Source organism: Leuciscus leuciscus (genome assembly GCF_965113295.1).
Source record: "Leuciscus leuciscus genome assembly, chromosome: 13".
Taxonomy (NCBI): Eukaryota; Metazoa; Chordata; class Actinopteri; order Cypriniformes; family Leuciscidae; genus Leuciscus; species Leuciscus leuciscus.
In genome coordinates this window covers 5,804,365-5,828,393 of record NC_138737.1, presented here as the reverse complement: position 1 = coordinate 5,828,393, position 24,029 = coordinate 5,804,365, and the positions used below count along the sequence as shown (strand labels likewise).

Here is a 24,029-nt window from a genome sequence, read left to right as displayed (position 1 = left end):
TGACTCACCCGAGTAATGTCGTTTACACGTCAATTAGTCTGTTTTTTTTTTGTTTTTCAATGCGATTACAATGAATAAGGACTGAAGGTTTGACACAAAACCCCCACAAAACTAAAAAAACTTCTAATATTTCAAGTCTTCTGAACTTCTTCAAGTCTTCTGAAGTCATATGGTAGATGCGTGCGAAGAACGGAACGGGGAAAAATCTAATCGTCAAATTTTCTCAATGAATCATTTGATTCCGTTTGCAAAAGTGCACAAATCATATGCATCACTTTTATGATACTTATGGTAAATTTGAATCATGACAGGTTTGATAGGCTTCAATAAAATAGTTAAAACAAACAATAACTGCAGACTCAATCAAGTCAAGATGAATGAAGAAGAATTTATTTGGTTTGGTTGATCAATATCCCAACTACAGCACATCACCAGAACACATAAATTCACAAATTTCGTAGTGAAGTGATGCAGATTGACATTACTGATGACATTTTCCTGAAGATATTCAAGGCAGATAACAGCATTACGCTATCAAAACTACGCAACATGTTCCATGAAGGGCAAGTATTCTGTCATTTGCCAACACAACAGTGCATGTTTTTTTTGTTTTTTTTTGCAAGTCACAGTTAAAAACATAATATAAGAAAGAAGAAGCTACAATTAGGAATGCATATAAAGAAAGAGCCCATTTAACAGTATCATACATTCATTCATTTACGGTTTTGAAAAATTACACAATGGCAGCCAAAGCACGCGTGTGTAAAAATGCACGATCTTCAGGTATACGCTTGACATTTTCACTGAACTGGGGCTCTGGTTAACTTTTCACTTATCTAACCAATCGTTGAGCGAATGAAATCGTAAACTAGTGTCATGATAGCAGATGGCATTCCTCGTGTTCTTCTGACTGGTAACAGTCCAGGAGGTCTTGACTATGAATTATCCGACACTTTGCCAGTGAGCCCGATGCCCTTTCCTCTGGGAGCCCAAAAAAGTACTAATGTTGTTCCCACAGGTCCCTATTTTAACACGGCTATGATGTCATTCCGGTTGATTCCTTTTTCAGGACACACTGCTCTAAGATTGCAAAGATATTTGCTTGCACACGCCAGACGAGACCCGAAGAAACCCAGGACGTTTGAACTGTAAACCAGAGCGAACGCAGTGACCTTTAGCGATGCCAACCGTTACCTGCATGTTAAATGCAAAACTACTGTGTGGCCCTCCAAATGTGACTTTAATATTATTTCAATACCTAGAAGACCAGAGACAGAGTGTGCCGTGTTTTGAAACACAATATCAGCTGGGGATGCTTTACTGTTCCTGCCAAAGTGGCATTCTTACCCACTGTAACAGCCCTGCCAGGCCGGTATCAGATTATACCGACTCAGTGGCCTCAAACCAGACAGGACTGGAAAAAAGCAGTTTACTCGTTCTGTTCTACAATAGCCCAGAAAAAAAGGAGCTATCCCATACCCAGGACCAAAAAAACAAACCAAAATATCTTCCTATAGCATGAAGCACGAGGCTCGTCGATCGTAAACTGGAGGGATTTTCTTTCTTAAGTGCATATTGGGTGTAAAGTGTTGTGTACCCTATAAATCAAAGATCTAAAATTAACCAAGACATGCATCTGTACTGAAACCAAATCTCCATATTCAAAGGAAAGATCGAAGCTTTCCCCCATATGGAAAGAAAAACTGTTCATTAAAATACAGACAATTAAAGTTTGAAACCCAACACTTATATTGAAAACATCTCCGCTAGAATAACCAGTTAAGTGTTTCTTGGTCCTTTTATAGAAACAAAGGGCCTCATTTATGAATCACAAGCTGAATGCATGTGTGTAAACTGTAAAGTCATGCTTATGTAAAACGTTGATTTTAATTCAATGTGACAATTTACGTAAGAGAGACTTAACCACAGAAATTCACCCTGCTTGTGTAAAATGGATGAGGCTCGATGTACCTGACATACAAACTGTGAAATCAAGAAATTAAATGTAATACTCATGTCGTCAGATTTTCAATTCTAAACTGACATTTTATAACCAAAACTTGGGAAATAAAAATTAAACACCAGAAGTTCACAGCAAAAACCGAAAAGAAAACAAAAAGTGAATGAAAACCCTGCGCAGGCTTTAATGAATCACATGGAAAGCACATTAATGAAGAACGGAAGCCTGTTCTTACACAGCCAGAGGAGTGATGCGCAGCCCAGCTGAGCTGCTATCAGCCAATGAGGATGCAGGAAAGAGAGCGGGTGCATGATGGTCTTCGTTCAGTCTGACTTCTTGTCCTGTTGAGCATCACTTTTGGCCTGTGTTCAGAGACAGAGCAGAAAGAAGATGAACATCTCCAACTGACAGAGATTTGCATAATCCTGGAAGATTTGGATGCTGGTTTTGAGTGGCTGACATGACAAGAAATCTCAGTAGTGTCATGAAATGTGTCCTGCTATACTTTATTTTACAACATAAGACTATACTTGAATCATATTATACTATATTTTCATAATTTTGTATAATCATTATACATGTAGGTTGTAAAAGTGTGTATTAACTGAGGAACTACACAGAATATTTTAGAGTAAAAATTCATTGGTCACCACAAGACCTTTCAAAATGAAGGCAAAAGAGGTTTATTAAAAATGGTGAAAATCTCATTCGCAAGCACATTCATACACATAAATATATGCATTTAATTTTTCCAAATAAGAAGCCAGATTTAAGTTTCTTAAATAGTGAATTTTAAAAGGCAAAGATTTTTCAAATTGTATTTTTAGTTAGCAAATATAATTTGTATCTTAATATTTTTTAACTCTCATACTTGTGAAAATTGTATTGTGGAACTTGTGCATTGAAAAATAAAATTTCATATAATATTATAATATATATATATATAGCCAAAAACATTTCATCTAACAGTGATGTCATGCAATGAAAATGAGGATATGGGCTTTACAGTGCAGTGTCTGAAATCAAGCACCTTGTTGCTGTTTGCTGAGCGTGTAACGGCCGTAACTGCAGCATGTGTTCATGTGTCACAGGCTCTTATGAGCAGCTGACTTATATGTAAACCAGAGAAGCCTGTCTATCAGACTCCCACCCTCTGTGTCACATACACACACTTGAGGAGACCACGGTCGTCACATTAATGTTTCCAGGAGTCGGCTGACAAGGGCAGACTTCAGGGAAATTGTTTGTATGTTTGTTTTTAACGCCATGTGGCTATTTTCATTGAGAGAAAAATGTATGGTAAAGCTTTATCAGATGGACTTCAGGAAAAGAAAAAAACCTTTAAGCAGCGATTCCCTCGCTCGAGTGATTAAAGTGCGAGTAATCTCTTCTACCACAATCCGCCACAGTGAAGCAGAACGCACTCAAACACACACCGCGCTTCAGGTGGAGAGGAGAACATGCGTGTAATTTACTTGCGTTGCAATATTTACTTGCAAATATATTTTGCTTAAAGATTATAGTTTATTAAGGCATTGATACATTGGTCCATATAAATGGTCAAAATGAGAAAGATTAAACATTCTTCCTCGAGTGCATTAGAGAAACATTGCATCTCGGGTCTTGAAATGCAACTATGGTTCTATAGTGCTCATGTGTGAAAACTGACTCTCAACGTGTCGTTTTAGTAACAGACTGATGACAGCATGTGTGAAATTTCTAACTTTACTAAATATACTGATATCAGTTTCTTTTAAACGGGTTTCAATGTAGCGTTCACACTCTACATGCTAACAGACGCCAACTGGACACGTGCCAGTGGTGCCACTGTACACTGCCTCGCAGTTGTGTGTGTGTGTGTGTGTGTGTGTGTGTGTGATACCTAAAATAACTCTGAGATTGCTTTTACCAAGACTATGGATTAAAGCATTACTGTAGCTCTAACCGACGGTAGAGTTTTTTTAACACTTTATTTCCATGGTCAACTTTAGACGTTCTACTAACTATTAGTAACTTTGCAACTAGATGTCAACTAACTCTCATTTGAGTATTAGTAGACGGTCTGCTTGACATCTGCTAACGCTTTATTTTGATGCTGACGAGAAGTAACTTTGCAACTACATGTCAACTTTTGAACGCATCTTGCATCTTGTGAAGTGGGATTCAGTCTGTGATATTTGTCTGCCATTCTTTAAATAGTGTTATACCTTTAAGTCCAGTAAAAACAGATGCCACAGTGGCTTTAGTGTTCACTAGCTGCATTATAATATTTGCTTTCAGCCAAAAAAAAAGATTGTCAAAACTGGCAGATTGACTTCACTCCATGTTAAACATCTGGCATCAGGGCGGACTGAAAACAGAAACTCAGTACATTCAAAGTGGTTTGATAGATTTACGTTTCCTCATTTCTCAGATGCTTTTAATATCAACTTCATCTGCAGCAAAGCATAGATTTTATCAGTATGCGTGTCCTTGGAAATGATCCATGACCTTGCCTCAGAATGAACAGGAACAGGTTATTTTATCTTTTCTGATGATTTAGATTAGAAGATGACACTGCTGAGAAAAGTAATCATAATGAGCCATCAACTTTCTAAACGTTAAGGTAATGAATGAAAATGATTTTTTTTTATTTTTTTTTTTATTTACTCACCCTCAAGTTTCCATAGAACTATGAAAAAAATACTATGAAAGTCAATGGGGCCCATCAACTGTTTGGTTACAAAGAAATTCATACAGGTTTACAACATCTTTCAGTGAAATGGTTAATAGAAAATAACGGATTCACAGCAATAAATCAGACTTTAAACTCGATAGGTATTTATGCCAATGAGGTTCAGAAATAGAATAAATGATTAACCAGAGACACGCCGCATCTCTAAACTCACATACTTGAGATGCAATTGGAATCATTAAGCTCTCTTCAGGTTACTTCAGGTTTCCTTAGAAGGCTGCAGTCTTTGTAGAGTTATGATGGGAAAGATAGAGGTGAGCTCTAACCTGCAGTTTGGCGTGTTCCTCCAGCAGACGGTCGTACTCTGTTGTGAGGTTCTCGGCCTGCTTCTTCATGGCCTTCACATCACTGTCAGACTTCTGAAGAGCTGCACACACACGCAAACAGTGTAGAGAATCAGCAGAAAAACATGTCTCCAGGTTACAGTAGCATCACAGAGTCAGACGTTTGACTTTCAGCAAGTCTGGTCCACTTTGCAGCTTATTCTGAGCAAATGCTGCACACTTAGATCAAAAGAGACCATGTGATAGACATACTGAACACTAGCATTCAAAAGATTGGGGTCAGTGAGCATTTTTTATGTTTTTGAAAGAAGTCTTTTATCCTCACCAAGGCTCATTTATTTGATAAATACAGTAAAAACAGTATTATTGCAAAATAACTGTCACATGATCCTTCATGAATCATTCTAATATGCTGATTGGCTGCTCAAGAAACATTTCTTATTATTATCAATGTTGAAAAACAGTTGTGCTGCTTAATATTTTTGTGGAAACCTTGATTGATTTTTATCAGGATTCTTTGATGGGTAGAAAGTTCTAGTTCAACAGCATTAATTTGAAATGGAAATCTTTTGTAACATAATAAAAGTCTTTACTGTCACATTTGATCAATTTAATGCATCCTTGATAAATAAAATGATTAATTTGTTTAAAACAATCTTACTGACTTGAATGGAAGTGAATAACACTATTCATTTTATTTATATGACATTTAAAAGGCAGGTTGATCTGAAATCTATTACTAAATTAATAAAATGACTTCATTGCAAGCTCACTGACAGCTTTGTGCACTACCCTCAAAATGTGCTTTGGCACGAGATGACCCCCATCACCCTACGGAGAACTCGTTGGGAGGTCAGCAAAGGGTCATGAACCCCTAAGCACAGTCTAAATACAGTGTAGATGTGGAAGGAAGCATGGGAATCCAGCTTACTAGGCTCATTCCTCTGTGAGGAGGAGTCTTGTTCAGCTGCAGCCATCTTGTGTTGCTCACGGCAGGGTCACCAGAAGGGCCAAATGATTTTTCTAAACTCTGAATTATTTTGATTTACTCTGTATCCACATCCCGGCAACATGAAATCAAAACTGAAGCCAACTATGCTACTGTTTGAGGTCAGTAAGATAAAAAAAAAAAAAAAAACTAATACTTTAATTCAGCAAAAGTGACGGTGAAGATATTAATAATCTTATAAAAAAATTATATTAATGCTTTGAACTTTCTATTCATCAAATAATCCTGAAAAAAAGCATCAGTGGCCACAAAAATATAAAGCAGCACAACTGTTTTCAACACTGAAAATATTTTTCTTGAGCAGCAAATCAGCATATTAGAATGATTTCTGAAGGATCATGTGACACTGAAGACTGGAGTAATGATGCTGAAAATTCAGCTGTGTCATAACAGGAATAAACTACATTTTAAAATATATTCAAATTAGTGATGACAAATCGATTAAATCGCATCTAACATAAAAGTTTGAGTTTATATAATATATGTTTGTGATATATATATAATTAAATTGATACTAACAACCTCCATGAAGAAGTGTGATCATTTTAGGCCATTTATGCTCACCAAGCGACTTGATGCATTAATATAGAATTCTTTTTTTACACATGTAAACGGCAGTGGGCTTAACAGAGCGGTTCAGTGAACGAGTGAATCAGAACCATTTAGTACCTTTCTTGGTTGCGTCGAGTTCATCCTTCAGTTTCCTGACCTCTTCTGTCAGATTTTTCTTATCCTCCTCCACGCCACCCTTGGCCTTCCCACCCACTTCAGGCACTTCCACGCCCGCTTGCCGCAGTTTCTGATGAAAAACAGTCAGTCTTTGTTAGTCATCTCATGTAATGATCAGCTATTTCTCCAAAAAATGTTGCCTGATAATATCAAGGGTGTAGGTTATGTGATGAAACAGTTCATGTCAACACAAGGGGCTTTCACACCGGGTAGTTTAAGGAACTAACCAACAGGGCGGTTCCCCCGAGAACTAAAATGTTATCTAGGGCCCTTTTCCTGGTTGCATTCACACCCACAGTAGGACCTCTGAAGCGACATAACGCTGCGTTCACACCACAAGCGACAAAGCGACACGATACATTAATTTCAATGGAGAGCGGGTGATTTCCGGCGACACGAGTGACCGTGACCTTTGCCGACGGGATGGGGCGTGTCCGGCGACGCGACAAGGTTGAGATCTGTTTAACTTTATGCAAATGAAGAGTGACTTTCGGGAGTGACAACCAATAGGAGTGAAGTCAGTTGAGCACGCGTGATCCGTCACTCTTCAGTGCCGAGTCCGACCGAAGCAAGATGAATGAAAAGCTCATTTTAGCAGTCAGAAATTGTCCTATAATTTATGTCGCATACGGTGGTACTCGCCGTGCTGACTCCGAGCCTGTATGGTTTCATGAACCCAGATAGACCGGCATTTGCCGTTTGCTGCAGTTAAATAGCCGCGATGGCAAAGAGTACTCGCCGTTTCTTGTTCATCTTTAATATTATGCATTTGATGTAATGATTCCATTTATAATTAGACTTTTCCTTCCAAAATGTTTGTTTGTAGCAGCAAGAAAATGGAACATGGAGTACCATCCGTGAATGTCACTCACAAACATTACTAGGCAACCAGTAGTGGGAACGCCCGGCGACATGCAGCGACAAAGTCGCTTGTAGTGTGAACGCAGCTTAAGCCACGATTGTTGTTGTGACTTATTTTGACGCCGCTGGGAACGCCAGAGCCTGAACACACAGCGCTCCCATTATCAGTCTTCATTAGATTATGATCTGTTTAACGGTCCTGTCTAATACGTTATTAGATAGAACTATTATATAAAAGAAAGTAAACGGCTTATGAAAAAGTATTAGCGTTTTCCGTGTGGTCAATGGCCAATGTCACAAACTGGGCAGAAATACATAATGATGATTCGCTTGGCCCCCTCAAAGTTGTGTTGGATTTTCTCCTTAGCATAAAGGTTGAGAGGTCCATCTATAATTTTTTTCCATGTTTGTAGAGTTAGTTCATGGAGTAAATAGGTTATATTCTTTATATGTACACAGCTGGTGCATGCCCGTTTCGCGTGCGTTTGGCCAATCAGCGTACAGTCACGTTGCTGGTAGTTCCTATTGTGCTTGGTTAGACCCTATTCTGAAGTGGTAGCTAATATAGTTCCCCCAAAAGCCGTCCCTAGAACTAAAATCGTTCCCAGTTCCTGCTGTGCGAACACACCAAAAACCGGTTATTTCCGCCATTAGTTCAAGGAACTATGAAAAGATTCCTCCTGTGCGAAAGCCCCTGTTTTTCATTTGGTAATACATGGTATATTGTGCAATTTGTTATTGACAAAATTTCCAATGACTAAAATCATGTTCCATCCTGCATTTTCAGGAAAACAGGCCAAATAGGTTGCAAACCGTTTTCTGATGTTTTCAGATAAACACAAGGACAGGAATTTTGCTGCAAGATTTGCAAAACATTTCACAGAAAACCCAATCATCTGTCCTGTAGGCTCAACTTTTAATGGGACAAATGATAGTTTCACAGGCCATAAGTTACGGAGAGAACAAGTTCTCTATTTTCCAGGGATTGCAATCAAGTTTATCAATGATCTCCATCTGTGTCATCATCTTAGGAGATTCAGTTAGTGAGTAACCATCATATGTTGACCTACGTTCACCACTGACCTGCCCATTCCTGCTACAAACAGAAAACATTCTCTAGAAAGATTTTAGCCTGTAAACTCAAACACCAGAAAACTACAGAATAAATGGTCTGATCAAATCAAACAACATAAGCAGTTAAATATAATAACCTAATTATGCTAATTATCTTCCAATAGTACACAACATCGTTTTTTGTAGAGCATGTGTGCTAAATGCAAGGCCATGGCTTCAATTATTTAGAGATTTTTCTTGTTTGTTTTATTGGTTATTTTATTGATAGAGCCAGTAGGTAAGTTTGGACTTTAACAATAGTGGCCAGCTTACTGAATACTGTGCAGTGCACACTTAAATACTATTTTTATTTAAACAGTGAAAGAGTATGCAATATGTAAATGTATCACGTGACCTCACCACTTTGCATGTTTAATTTGGCAAGTAGCATCCTATTATCATCTCATACAAAAAGTAAGAAAAAAAGGAAATCACAGCAGATATTCTGGTTTACAGTGGAAATCAGTTGGAAAAGGTCAAGATGAGTGCACTGCATTGTGGGATACAGCCATGTGTCATATACTGCACATTTTGACCAAAAATAGCAAGTCCCGAGACCAAGACGTCGTCAATATTTCCAAGAAAGAGAAAGTGTAAATGCTAAATATAGACAGAGTTAACCCAGCCTGATCTGCCTGCGATTTGATTTCGCCCTGCAGCTCAGGCTGGAAACCTGTACATTTATCTCTGCTGCATCCTTTACAAATTTGCGGGAACCAATCACAAACTGGCTTTTCCACTTGGCGCGTTATTGGCGGGTTTAATCCAATCCAATTCCAGAGCCATTACGGCTCTGTCCAATTCCTTTTAACCTCTCGACGACGCTCAATGGCTTCTTTTTAGCAAACAAATCGCTCGAGTGGGTGTAAATACCACTATCTTTTATGTTTTCTTTTTGCATAACCAGCAAAAAATTTATTGATTCCATTGCTGCTTCTGCAAAGCACTGATCAACACGTTTGGTTACACATTTCCCGCCTGGAGTTTTCATTGAAATTTTGATTTCAAGAGGTCAATAATAAATTAAATGAATAAGTGATCTAATAATAAACTTCAATAATAGTCAAAGCTTACTCAAGTCTGCTTACAGACATGCTGTACTCTTGTTCCGCTTAAAAATTAACACATAATGCCATGAGGAGCATTCTCGTAAGATTGTTAATGTAATGAAAGTTTCTCTGTACATGTTCCACAAACCATTAAAACCTGACTGAGTGAATATTTAATGCTAAACCGCTCAAGTTTTGCAGCCCAAGGCACGTGGACATTCTGAAATGACCCCTTGTAAAGTGAGCTGGACAAGGGTACAAACCCAGGGGAGTGTTTTAAATCACGTCGCACAGGAGAAAGTTGTTTTCTGGCCCCTGGGAACAACTAAATCTGGGTCAGATGTATTTGAAGACGTTTCCTGCGGATATATTAAAAGGAAGTTGAAATACAACTGAGGTACAAACACGAAGCTGAAAAGACAACGCTTAAATCCTTAATCTAGGAAATTAGTGACACCGGTGGCCATTAAGTGCACTGCAGTCAGCAACTCATTGCTCATGTTCGCGCTCGTGCACACAGTCCATAGTAACGTGATTTTCAGGCAAAAACATCCTTCACATAAAAAAAAAAATCAGTTTAAAGACTTTCATAGACAACCTAGGAAGTTGAGGAAGGTCTCTTTTTTTTTTTTGGTCTATTTTTTCACACAAAAAGTATTCTCATCGCTTTATAAACTTAAGATTGAGCCACTGTAGTCACTTGGACTATATTAACGATGTCTTTAATGCATTTTCTGGGCCAGCAAGTTATAGTGTCTTAAAAGCCTATGGAGGAGTGATCCAGCTCTCAGATTTAATCAAAAATATCTTAATTTGTGTTCCGAAGATGAACGAAGGTCTTACGGTGTTGGAACAACATGAGGGTGAGTAATTACTGACAGAATTTTCATTTTTGGGTGAGCTAACCCTTTAACATTATAAGTGGATTTGCTAAAAAGTAAAGTGCATAAAGTGTAGAATATGATCCATTCCAACCGCCACACCCTCATGAAAATGATCAGTGCTTTATTACCGAAGGAGTCGTCTTGGCTAATTGCATTATGAATTATTAAAAAACATTTCATGTAACTAATAGCTGCAATATAACTTCATTTTATGAAGCAGAATCATGCAAAATTCATGATCTTATTCTCACTTGATTAAATGTGAGAGCGCTTTAACACCTGCTTGGGGACAGTGATGGAGGATGGATTGACCCAGGACAGAGATCAGAGATCAATACAGGACCAATACTGGTTCTTTTGACCTTTGCGTCAAACAATAATAACAACAGCAAAATGGATCACAGAGGCCGGTCAGGTCATCTCACCCTGTTCAAGGACACGCATCCAGCCCAGACGCTTCCAAAACACAATGAGATTTACAGGCCTCATTCTGCTGGAGTCAAACTTCATTTACTAAATTGAAATATTTCACCATCTGTCAGTCAGTATGGCTTGTGCTCTTGTTTATGGTGTTATAACATTTGACAGATGTAAATTATGGTAGTATGTCCATGTGTCTGATAACCCACGTGTCCCATGCTTCTGCATGCAAAGATCAAAGCGGTGACCTACTGCACGTCAGCACTGTAATTGAGCCACGCCGTGCTAATCTATCCCAGCATTCTCCACGCTCAGGCATCTACATACTAACAAACTACATGTGCTAAAGCCAATAACACAGCATGTGATTACTGTATCTAGGGCTTTAATACCTAACTAGACATGCATATCCAGGAAATACCAGTGTTTGCAAATGGCATCCCACATTCGAGCTGTTTTGCCATTGTTATGACAGTCAGTGCATTTATTTGTTTCTCTTGGCTACAATAATCAAAAGGTGAACACAAGGTGAGTCACATAGTGAAGTGTAAAAGTGGCTAAATATATGCAAGGAAGACCAGATCAATGCAGATGAAATATTAGAACTTAAAAAATATTAAACAATAATTAGAAATGACTTGACTTAACCAACTGAAATAAAGTTTAGGTTGAAGTACTAAAACTGAAATAAATATTAAAGCTATATAGAAATATGTTTTAAAAACCAAAAACTACTAAAAATGACAAAAGCAAATAACAAATGTACTAAAACAGAATGAAATAAAATATAAATAATAAAATATAAAAGCTAATTCAAAATATTAATAAATACTATAATAGTATATAAATAATACAACTAATAATAATAATAATTGAATGCATTAAACATGAAAATGCCACGAGATAATAACTAGACTCTGCTGAGAAATGTAACGCTGTTAATTTTTGTTTTTAAATGATACTAGTTAGTGTATTAACTTTGGCATTCCTAAAACTTTAAAAATAAAAATAACTAAAAATCAACAAATTAAAAGAAAACCTAAACTAATAATTATAGAGAAAACTAAACTGAAATAAACTGGAAATAAAATAAATAACAATTAAATTAATAATTCAAAACTATAATTACAGTGTTAAACGTGCCATGAAGGCTAATGGTAAATTTTCAAACTTAAATCTAAGTCTAACACTTACAAATCTACTTATTGCAGAATATGCAATACTGTAATTGTCTACCAAACAAAGCGTGAACTGAGCCTGTTACCAATTCAGGCTGAATTAACAACAGAAGCTTAATACTCAGGGTTAAGAGATTGAGAACAAACCCTTACTCAAACCAGAATGCTCAAGAAATATTAATATAGTGCTATAAGAGTGATTAGTTATTGAAATGCAGCCATGACAAAGTTTGATGATGTCAAAGCTGCCTCGAGCAAACGAGTGTCATCGGTGGTTCTCTGATAGTGTCCTGTTTTATGTGAGCTCTGCGTCATATATATATATATATATATATTCTACCCTGAAGGCACAGAATAACACTCGCCACTTTCTCTTTCCACTGAATTCGAGAAGGCCTGCCAATGTGGAAGTGATCAAATGAACTATAGTTCCCCTCTACATTGTTTGTGCTGCTGGTTATTTTACAGATGTTAACTATACAAATTGGTTGGCAGCTCCCTTGAATTTCCCTGGAAGTCCGTCAGACGCAAATGAGTTTAAGTGCATCAAGTGCACAATGGTGAATCGTCACCTAGAACCTTTCAGCTACCAACCACTAAACCAAACCTTTGGAAAACTCACCCTACTTAAAGATGTACGACTTTTTCACAAGTAAAGTCTAAATATTTACGTGTGTGAGTGTGTGTGTGTGTAACTTTTAAAATATTTTTATAACATCTATTCTGACCATAAATACATACAGAGGTAAATACACTGCTATTTAAAAATGTTGGGTCAGAAATTAATACTTTACTTAATGGACACATAAAAAAAAAAATCAGCTCAAGATTTGCCACCATAGGAATAAATTATATTTTAAAATATATTCAAATGCAGAAAAAACAGTTTTTTGAAATTCTAATTCTAATTCTAATTCTAGACATAATGTGAAACTCTGCCATCTAGAGGTAAAGTGCAAAGTCTGCAGCACTATGATATTGATATTGATATTGACAGTTTCTCTGAGGTCTGAGAGACGGATAACACCTAACAAACCGGGATGACTCACCAGAGCATCAAATCATTTCTAATGAAGTGCATGTGGAATTTTAAATAAAGCACAAAGAGATTAGCAGTCATTAAAGGAACAATTCATCTCAAAATTACAATTCTGTCATCATTTAGTCACTTCATTGTTTCTTTTTTGAATTGAGGGACTAGACTAGAGCATCTTACCAACTTCTTTTGTGTTAGTCATAGACATTTAGTCAAAGACAACCACATGAGGATGAGTAAACAATAACAGAATTTTTATTTTTGGGTGAACGGTTCCTTTATATAGCACATTCATCCAGGCCACACTTCCTGTAGTTACACCATTGGCCATTAACCAGGTACCAGGTAAAAGTTACCACACCTTGGAAGCCTTTGGGGGGGTCATGAAAAAGCTTTAGTGGACCGGCACTGCCATACACAACTCTCTCTCACCTCCTGCAGTTTCTCATTTTCCTCCATGTACTTCTTCGCAGCATCGTTTGCTCCCTCCGCCTGCTTTTTAAAGGCTTCATTAGAGGCCATCAGTGTAGCCTGCTGAGACAGCAGTGTGGCCAGACGTCTCAACAGCCTGGAGGGAAAACAACAACATCAACTCAGACACAAGTGGATTTACTAAACAGTCATTGTGTATCTGATCATTACGGCTCACCGCTGCAGCCTACGCTGCATTGTACTGACACAGATTTTGCCATAATTAGTAGTGCTGGCAAAGGCAAGAATCTCTATTACTATTATTTGAACAAACCCCCAAATCTAAACATTGAACTTCATTGTGTAACTCGTCCCACACATTTGTGCTTGGACATGAATGATTCTTTAAGATTTGAAGCATAATTTTCACTTGCCAGAAAAGAAAAAAAATCCCAGATATGGACCTTCGCCAAATCTAGAGACTAGAATATATCATACAGATTTAGGGCTGAGTGCTTCCTTTTGACCACAGAGCAACTACTCAAAAGGCCCTATCAATAGCATAGCAATCCTTTAAGTTTACCAGTACTACTTTCCCCTGATTTACCAGAGAAGTCTTAAAACTAGTCCCAGATTAAAATGCATGTTTGAGCTGTTTTAACAAAGCAATTTGTACTGATATATCGTGAAACATGTCAGTGCCATTGTTTTGTTTCATGATGCACATCAGTAATGTTTTTTTTTCTAAGGCATGTTTATGAAAGCTGCTTAAATGCCCTAATTGAACTAAGGCCTAATCCTGGATTAATCTAAGCCCTGTCTGTGAAACCAGACATTTATGTTATTAAACATGGATTAAATATTAAACACTCTATAACATTCTTATAAGGCATTTCTTGCAGAACGTTTATATAGAATTTGATTATATACATAATCTGTATATATATATATATATATATATATATATACAGTTGTAGTCAGAATTAATGGCACCCCTGGTAAATATGATCAAAAATGGCTGTAAAAAAAATAAATCTGCATTGTTTATCCTTTTGATCTTTCATTCAAAATTTGTAAAAATCTAACTTTTCATTGAAGTAAAAGAATTGAAGTGAAAAAAATTAAAATCACATTCTGAAATAAATGTTTTTCTCCAAAACACGTTATTGTATATATTGAATTTCAGAGTAAGAGTACTTTGGCACACACATAACTTCATTTGAATAACATATGGCTCATTTTAACATGCAAATCTAAAAGGGAGGAGTCGATGCTGAGCGTATGACATTTCTATGGACTGCAGGAATAACATCGGTCCACTCCAGGACAAATGGTCAATCCAAAATCAGAGATTGGGTTACCAATCATCCCTCCTGAAGCATGAAACACTTCTTGTCCAAGCACAACAACTTCCTAGAAACACTTCTAAGTAACATCAATGTTCATTAATCACTGCCGGCTGGCAGCATGACAAAAAATTGGGTCCCACTTTATATTAGGCGTCTTTAACTACCATGTACTAACATTTAAACGAATCATTCGAAACAATGCACTTATTGTGTACATATGTGATTTTACATTGTACTTCTATTTACAAAAGATTTCTACAATTATAGCTGTAATTAATTTCTCTATAATTACACTGTTGACCCTTCCCTTACACCTTAACCCACCCTTAAACCTACCCATACCACCAAACCTGTCCCTAACCTTGCCCGTATCCCACCTCAATAGCAGCAAAAGTGTTTCACAATACAACATGAACACAAAAATTACATAGTAGTTAAGGACATATAAAGTGTGATCAAAATTACATAAACAAATATGGCCACTTGACCATAGTCATATCAAATGTTTTTTGCCAACCTAAAGCCAGTGTACACATTTTGGCTATTCTCCTCACCTAACAGGGTCAGTCTTCTAAAATTACAATTTCATAAAACCAGATGAGCTGAGAGATGCAGGCTGATGACATCTGAACCGTGTGCTTGAATGCAGAGGCTAAAGGCATGCGGCATGCAATGCATTCATGTCAATGTCCACATGTGTAAAAGGGTTCAAGGTTTTGTTAAAGGCTGTTGTGACCATAATGCAGATTGGTTTAACCATGGACAGCCACAACTTGCATAAATGCAAGAGAAGCCCACACCTTGGTCAAATGCTCTGTATGAGGTAACAAGGTGATCTGAGGTGACCTGCATTCACTTTAACCTATTCTGTGCTTTAAAAAAATGTATTGGCCAAATATGGAGGCATATAGGTAATCCCTTAGTGTACATGCTTATACAGTACAGACATGTTAACTCAAACGCAAACAAAACAAGTAAAAATAATATTAAATTTCTCATATGGTGGTGCGAGGACAATAACCTAATCCTCAATACATCTAAGACCAAAGAGTCGAGTCAAGTCATCTTCATTTATATAGCGCTTTTAACAATGTAGATTGTTCCAAAGCGGCTTTACATTGATAATAGGAAATTAAAGTAACAGAGATTGTTTTGGCTTTAAAGCAGCTCTAGAATAAAGTTAGTTCAGCTAGTTTGATTGACTCACTTCCGTCGCAACGATCATTAGTTATTAACTTTGGGGCCGCTAACACGACACCGTTTTAACAGAAAACTCTTACGTTCTTTCTGCGCAAACTTCAAAAACGCGAACCAGTGAGAACGCCGATGGCGTGCACATGCACATTACGAGTTCAGTCTATAGGTATGTGCGAGATGATAGTGGACTTTAGAAAGAAGGCAATCCAGCACCTTCCCCTCTCCATCAATGATCAGGTTGTTGAGAGGGTCTCCTGCTTCTTGGACACCACCATACACCAGTCCCTCTCATGGGACCTGAACATCAGTCTCACTAAAATTTGCGGTTAGCCAGAAAGGCATGACTCATTTCTACCGAGCCGTCATAGAAAGCGTGATGACCAGTCAGGATAAGCAACAGCTAGAGAAAGTAGTGCGCAGAGCCTCCAAGATCATTGGCTGAGGTCTGCCTACCATAGCCTCACACTACGACACTAGAATTATCAGAAAGGCGAGAAACATCACCACCGACCCCTACCCACCCAGCAATAAGCTTCCATTTATTAAACTCTAGTTAACTAGATCAGTTAACATTAACTATTAATAAACTGCACTTCTACAGCATTTATTAATCTTTATTAATGTTAATTTCACCATTTACTAGTAGCCTACACTATTTAAATCAAAAGTTGTATTTATTAACATTAGTTAGCCTAATGCAGTGTTCTTCAACCCTGCTCCTGAAGGACCCCCAACACTGCACGTTTTCTTTGGCTGTTTCTCAATATGCGTTCTTCAGTGATCTTGTGTCCTTGTGTTCTCGTACTACGTCATCATCAACCGTCGAAGTTCAATTCCAATACTCAAGAACGCAAGTACAGAGGACGCATGAAATGCCCGGATGTGTCCTTGATATCGAGGATGCATCAAATGCAGACTTGAGAGAATCGAACCGCTAAAAATCCCAGAAGACGTTGCGGGCAGTCGACGTACGGAAGGCTGTAAGCTTTAAACTTCTCGTTCTCACTTAAGAGATTCCCGCTGCAAGCTCGAAATACGTGACAGCTCGTGAAAGTTTACATTTGTCGGTCTCTTTTGCTTCATTTTAATAAAGTGATAAAGACCTTAAGAAAGCGGCAGTATTTTTATTGGCATATTAAAAAGAATCTTAACATTGACAAAACATAGGTAACACATAGGCTACTCATAAACACATGGTAAAATAAAAAAGATATAAACTATGAAAACAATGTCTATAATAATATGAAAGAAATGTTTAAAAGGATGTGACATATGTTTGTGATGTTGTGTTGTATTTGCCGAGATGGTCAGTTAAGCAGCATCGCAGCACATCTCAATTCTCATAAAGATGCGTTCTGTGTTCTCGCGTCCTTCCGAGTTCGTTCTTTCAAGGTCGCCTGGCAAGACCAGTCTCAAAGAGAACGCAAGTCTGTTCTTTGCGTTCTTGGAATTGAGAAACAGCCTTTGTCTCCCTAATCAAACACACCTGATTCAACTCATCAGCTCATTAACCCATGTGATATCAGGTGTGTTTGATTAGGGAGACAAAGAAAATGTGCAGTGTTGGGGGTCCTTCAGGAGCAGGGTTGAAGAACACTGGCCTAATGCACTGTGTGAAGTAACATAAAAATACAGCTGTTCATTGTTTGTTCAACTAAGATTAACAAAGATTAATAAATACAGTAACAAATGTATTGCTCGTGGTTCATGTTAGTCAGCCTAATACATTAACTAATGTAAACAAATCAAACCACATTTAACACCTCTTAAAATGAGAATGTAAGTGTGCTTACCCCATTTTTATTAGTAAGAGTGGTTAGCAAGACAAACCTTAATAACCTTAATAAACTACAGTATTTTCAGGTTATCTATATGACAATGTGTAGAACAATTACCAAAACAATCTTTTAGTTTAGACTATTTGCAGTAAATGCAGTTGGGTTGTTGAGGTCAAAACTCTAAATAAGCTGTGAATCAAATAAACTTACTATAAATAATGTTACGTCATTTTTTTTTACTCTTACACGGAATGTTTGGATTTTGTGAAGGTGTGAATCATTTTTGATTAATATTTAATATAATAAAGTTCTGTAAACATAAACATGGCCTAACGTTTGAACGTTTAATTGAAGTTTATGTGAACTAGTGGGACTATGAAATGTGTGGCGCCTACTGAATCATAACACGCCTGAATCACATGTCAGACTGTCATACGCTGCTTCAATCACCTTTGTGGCATCTGCGCGTTTGCTGCCAAGGATGAAGAGGTCCATTTTGTAACAGGAGTCATGGCCTTTCGGCCAGTGAGAATGCAATGAACACTGGCTAAATATAATACCCGTCACCAGTTGCTTGATCACATGTCCTGCAGCTGTCCGTGTGATTACGAAAACGACACTCAAGCCCAGCAGTCAGGGGAAGTAGTATCGCTAATGGATGTAGTAGTCATCCAGAAGGATATAAATAACATGCCATTCAGAGAAAATATGGTGAAACCCCTGTAAGGAAAAACTATGCGGAGCTGGCAGACTCTTAAACGTTGCGTATAGTGCACAACAACGAACCGGCCAATTGGGCTGCGAGAAGTTCAGTACCCATGGTTTGTGAACGGAAACAGTGTGGGGGACCCCTAACCGGCTCAACATAAGATTCTTTCCATGTCTACTGTAATATAGCGACATATTCTGCTCTCTGTCTGTCTCACACGTACACAACTCATTCACCTTTCATGACTATAAATAAAGACACTGTCTCCAACATGGTGGAGATGCAAGATAAATCTGTGCTAGTAAAATTAGTAAGCTTGAACTGTAGCAAACTTACAGAAAACATACAAAATAATATCCAACCATGTTTTTCCACACACTTAATGTGTATGACTTTATATGGCCTTTTCCAGTTGGCACTGGTGCTAATCTCGACATTGTGACCAACATCTTGCATGGAGCATAAGCAGTTGCTCATGTCTCTTAATTAACTTTAAGGGGGTCATAAAATGCATTATCAGATCTTTATAATATGTTTCTATGGGTTAGCTTATAAAGTTTGCCAAGTTTTTTTGCATTAATATGCCTTAATATTTGTGAAAATTAAATTTTTCACTCATAAACACTTCATTTCAAGGGGCATTAAATCTTTCAGAAACGCAAGTAAACGGCCACTGCTGTGATTGGCCAACTTAATTGCACTGTATCTACGCCCACCTCCAAAAAATGTGTCACATGTATTTTGATGCTCATGATGGCCGGTGCTTTAATAGAGCGGTAATTGTTAGGCTATATATAGGCTATATAAATAATAGTTAGGCTATAAACAAACTACACTATGGTCACATGACTTCAACGTCATCCTCCCTAAGCTTTTTCACTCTTTATTTTCGCTGAAAATTGAGATAGAATAGTTTTTTAAGAGCGTGATTATACACACGTGACTGTGAAAGTGGACTAATGAGTTTTCCTGTTCAGCATGATGACGGTCAATGTCCTCGACAAACTCTATTACCGCCTTTTTCACAACCCGTAAAAGGATTTTTTTTTTTTTTACGAGTGGGGTGTTAATAATGCATTTTATTTCGTAGAATAAAGCGTGAGAATATCTCGAGCTTGTGTTAACCCCAGACATTATGTCAAGACATTGACTTTGGGGTTGATGGAACCGGAAGTTTCTGGGTTTTAGGATTCCTGTAACACTCCATACACTTACATACTACAGTTGTGGATCATGTAAAAAAAAAAAGATTCTATATACTTTTTAATATCAAATATGCACATGGTAACTAATTTGCATATTATAAGCCTGGCTTATTTATTGTCATATGACAGAGTTGCACCTGTAGTAGTTCTAATTAAGTTTATATACTTTTCATAACATGACCTGTAATATATGTCAATAATATAACCTTGATACTATTTGAACTGAATATCACTGATAAACATTCTAACTGAACATTATTTGATTTGACGCAAGTAATCGATGTCCTTGAGTCGGTGAATGGTCTCATTTATTGACAGATGAGGTCAGCAGTGCTGGGCTTGGCTACACTGACAGCGGAGAAATATTTGGCAAGTTGAGGACAAAACCTACTGAAAGCAACCAGTAGTTGCACACTCAGGGTCCTAAATTAACACTCATGAAAAGGTGTTTGGTGAGTAAATACGTTATTGGCCAGCTGGCTGGTAACTTTAGTAGGCACTGTAACATAACACAGTCAAAATCAAACAACTTGCACATCTTTTTTGAATACTCTGGCACAGAATGTGGAGAACCCAACGACCCTGTTCTGAAAGGGTGATGTTCTGTTTAAAAGCTTGTCCAGAAAATCTGTTGAGAGCCATCAACTAAAATGAAGTCAGGCCGTGTAACTGATCGTGTTCAGAAAACCAGTGCCAAAGCGAGACATGATATGCACATGTTAAGGTGGGTAAAATACAGAAGCGGGAGAGACCTGCGGGAGCGAGTGTCACAGAAAATGAGACAAACATGGCAAGAGAGGGAGAAACAACACTCACAAACATAGGAGAAGAGCGAAGCCGGCGATGTATTCGTTCCTCTGGGCCCTGAACAGCTTCATGTGGATGTGCTCGATGGCCACAGGGTTGTTGCTCAGATCCACTTTCTCCGACACACTGTATTTTCTCACTTCTCTAAATGCATCTGTAGAGTCAGAAACACAAACTTTGGTTTCTATTTTTCATTCATAAATCTAGTTCATTCCATGCAAACGTCAAAAAGAGAATTTGCACAAATGTAATGTTTGTAGGGCTGTCAAAATTTACACATTAAATGTTTTATTTAAATTGTTGCATATACTCAATTAATATAAATTGCCAAATTCATTTTTTATGTTTCTGAAAGAAGTCTCTTACGCTCACCAAGGCTCCATTAATTTAATTTAAAAATATAAATATTTTACAATATAATTACAATTTATAATAACCGTTTTCTATGTGAATATATTTTGAAATGTAATTTATTCCTGTGATGTCAAAGCCGAATTTTCAGCATCATTACTCCAATCTTCATTGATCCTTCAGAAATCATTCTAATACATCTCAACATTTCTTAAAACAGTTGTGTGTGTATAAATATAACTTACTTTTGAACAGTAGTGTATGTTAATCATCTGTTATGACTAACTTTTTCATACTTTCATACACATTTTCAAATACTTTCATATCATTTTTATATAATGTGTATAATGTACAAAATCTTTACCCCTGCGAAGCTGCTGAATACTAAATAAGCATTAATATGTAATTGCAGACAGTCATATGCTAATGAGCGCATTATGGCATGAATACAGCGATTATTTCTGAACAAATGGTCTGTGTGGACTGGGGACGGCGTGAATAGTATTTTTAATGATATATCCTCTTTAACATCATACTGACTTCATTGCCGTGTGTGGGTGTGTGTACATTTATGCAGTTAAGTTTGAAGAAGACTGCTCAATGGGAATGATGCGGTAAAGGTGTGTTCAAGCTCACCTATGAGCAGAAAGACAAGGATACAAATGATGACGATGAAGGCGGTGTTTCCATATGTCGTAATGACAGAGACCAGTCGAGACTTGAAAAATTTGCTCCATCTACAAAGATAAAGCGATTTTAGACAGAGATAAAACCTTAATAAACAGAGGGCAAAAAGGCACATAAGATAACACTGATCTTTCTCAACAAGTCCAAAGAACATCATTAAGGTTTGCATTTTTACAACACACTTATAGGGAGCACCAATGTCTTTGAGAATCTGTGCGACTCCTCAAAAAGGCAACAAGAAATGCTTCTCAGAGTGTTTCTTTGTGATTCAAGGAAAATGTTTACCAAGTGCCCCAACCTAACAACCTTTGAAATGTTTTGAAGATCATGTGAATGCTCTCAGATTAAGAAATAACTCCCTCACAAGACCTTTTTTAAATAAAAGCATTGCACAGAATTTAATTATCCTGGTACTAGTGCTGAAATCAAAAACATCCAAATCAAAAACTAAATGCTCAGAGTAGAACTTCATTTTTAGGGCTTTAGCACAACATTATTTCGCAACAAATGGACACATTTCAGTACTGGCAATACTCTTTTAGGCTAAAGATCAGAAGATCTTTCCTGGAAAGAGGCCAGTGTTGAAGAAAACTAGTGTGAGAGAAAAAAAAATGGATCAGAAGTGAAAGTTTTCAGAACCTGACGACTATCAGATGTTATTAAGATTGCTATGCTAACTATGTGGACTATTAACTTAACATGCATTTCATTAACACATGAAACTTACCGTTTTGGGGAGATGAACGGGACACATAGTAGTAGTATCGCAAATACCTCGGCATATAGAAATGTAGCCACGGCTGTCCATTGAAGACTCATGACGGCTACCTGCAAGTCTGTGAGGACATATCAAGAAGTGATCAGTCAATCTGATTAAATGGACATCAATTACCAGGCCCTGTTAACTTAATTTAGCTTAAAGCATGTGACAGGCACAAGATCTGGGAAACTATCCCCCGGTTTCACAGACAAGGCTTAAGCTAGTCCCAGATTAAAATGCATGTTTGAGCTGTTTTAACTGAAAGCAACTCTTAAAATAAGTCAAGATGCACATCAGTCATGTTTTTTCTAAGGTATGATTATAAAAAGCTACTTAAATGCCCTAATTGAAATAAAGTCTAATCCTGGTTTAGTCTAAGCCCTGTCTGTGAAACCAGGCCTATATGTACTACTAACGAAATAATTAAACTCATAACTTCTATTACTCACAAACTCATATTATTTTATTATCATGAAAAAAAAATTAGACACTCAAGACCTCAGGTGATGCTCATTAAATCATCAAAGTGATACAACAGCACCATCTTATGTCTACAACAGAGAACCCCAGACACAAGATGAGACCATCTGAGGTCTTTACAGATTGAGACATGATCAAAAACCAATGCATGTCAAATACAAGGAAAAACTTACTGGGTTTTGTAGTAAATCATCCAAACTCACTTGCTCACAGAGAGCAGGTTCGCTCATTAAACAGAAGAAAACTAGCCAGACCAGGTATATTTATCAAATAATTAATAATAGATTAGAATTTAAAGGCATAAAATCATACTTTCACACCTAAATTGTTTTATAATCAAGAGAGAAATAAACATTTATTGACAGATCTTATCAAATATAACATATTAAGAACGAATTACTAATGTATTTAGTCAAGAACTGCTTAGACTGACTGCAAATGAGGAAAAAATAAGACGTTGTACTACTAGATAAAAATAGAAATATATCAGTAAAAAAAATTAAGTGTGAATAGTAGGGATACATATGTCAACAAACTTACATACATAAACATGTCTCTTGTCAGAGCAGCACAAGATATCAGAAAATCCGCTTTGTTATTTGAGGTACACACACAATTATTCGCATTCATAAGAGCTCTGATTTGACTTAAGAGAAATTAAATAAATAGCTGTATTAGAACTTACAGAATGTGAAGTAAAATCAGTAATATTCGCAGAAAGGCCTACAGGAATCTGTCAAAACTTCTACTGCACCCTGACTCCACTTCACACTAATGTACTTCCGGTATACGTGCCAACTCACTCTACGGCATGACTCAACTTCCTGTGTCGAAGCCGGGGAAATGCTAGTGTAAAAGTCCCTGTACAATAAAATAAAATAAAATAAATAAATATATATAAAATAAAATAATATTATATATATATATATATATATATATATATATATATATATATATATATATATATATATATATATATATATATATATATATAATAATTGTCATAAATCTATTTCAAAAAGTCGTTTAATTCACTCA

General features: G+C 37.0%; 1 protein-coding gene across 1 annotated transcript; it reads right to left on the bottom strand.

The window, feature by feature from the left end:
* Nucleotides 1-368: 368 nt before the first annotated feature.
* On the bottom strand, nucleotides 369-23,822 carry bcap31 (B cell receptor associated protein 31). The gene is made up of 8 exons (XM_082189183.1): nucleotides 23,677-23,822; nucleotides 22,479-22,587; nucleotides 21,701-21,801; nucleotides 20,723-20,867; nucleotides 13,690-13,825; nucleotides 6,657-6,786; nucleotides 4,961-5,061; nucleotides 369-2,322 (listed from the first exon to the last, which is right to left on the bottom strand). Exons 2-8 carry the CDS (start codon nucleotides 22,568-22,570, stop codon nucleotides 2,284-2,286), a joined length of 744 nt encoding a protein of 247 aa, XP_082045309.1. The 5' UTR covers nucleotides 22,571-22,587; nucleotides 23,677-23,822; the 3' UTR covers nucleotides 369-2,283.
* Between the last annotated feature and the right edge of the window lie 207 nt (nucleotides 23,823-24,029).

Coding starts and splice junctions, on each gene's coding strand:
- bcap31 (XM_082189183.1), bottom strand. CDS start 22,570: ATGAGTCTTCAATGGACAGCCGTGGCTACATTTCTATATGCCGAGGTA. Junction 21,802..22,478: donor CCGTTCATCTCCCCAAAACG/GTAAGTTTCATG, acceptor TTATCTTTGTAG/ATGGAGCAAATTTTTCAAGT. Junction 5,062..6,656: donor ACTCGACGCAACCAAGAAAG/GTACTAAATGGT, acceptor GTGTGTGTGCAG/CTCTTCAGAAGTCTGACAGT.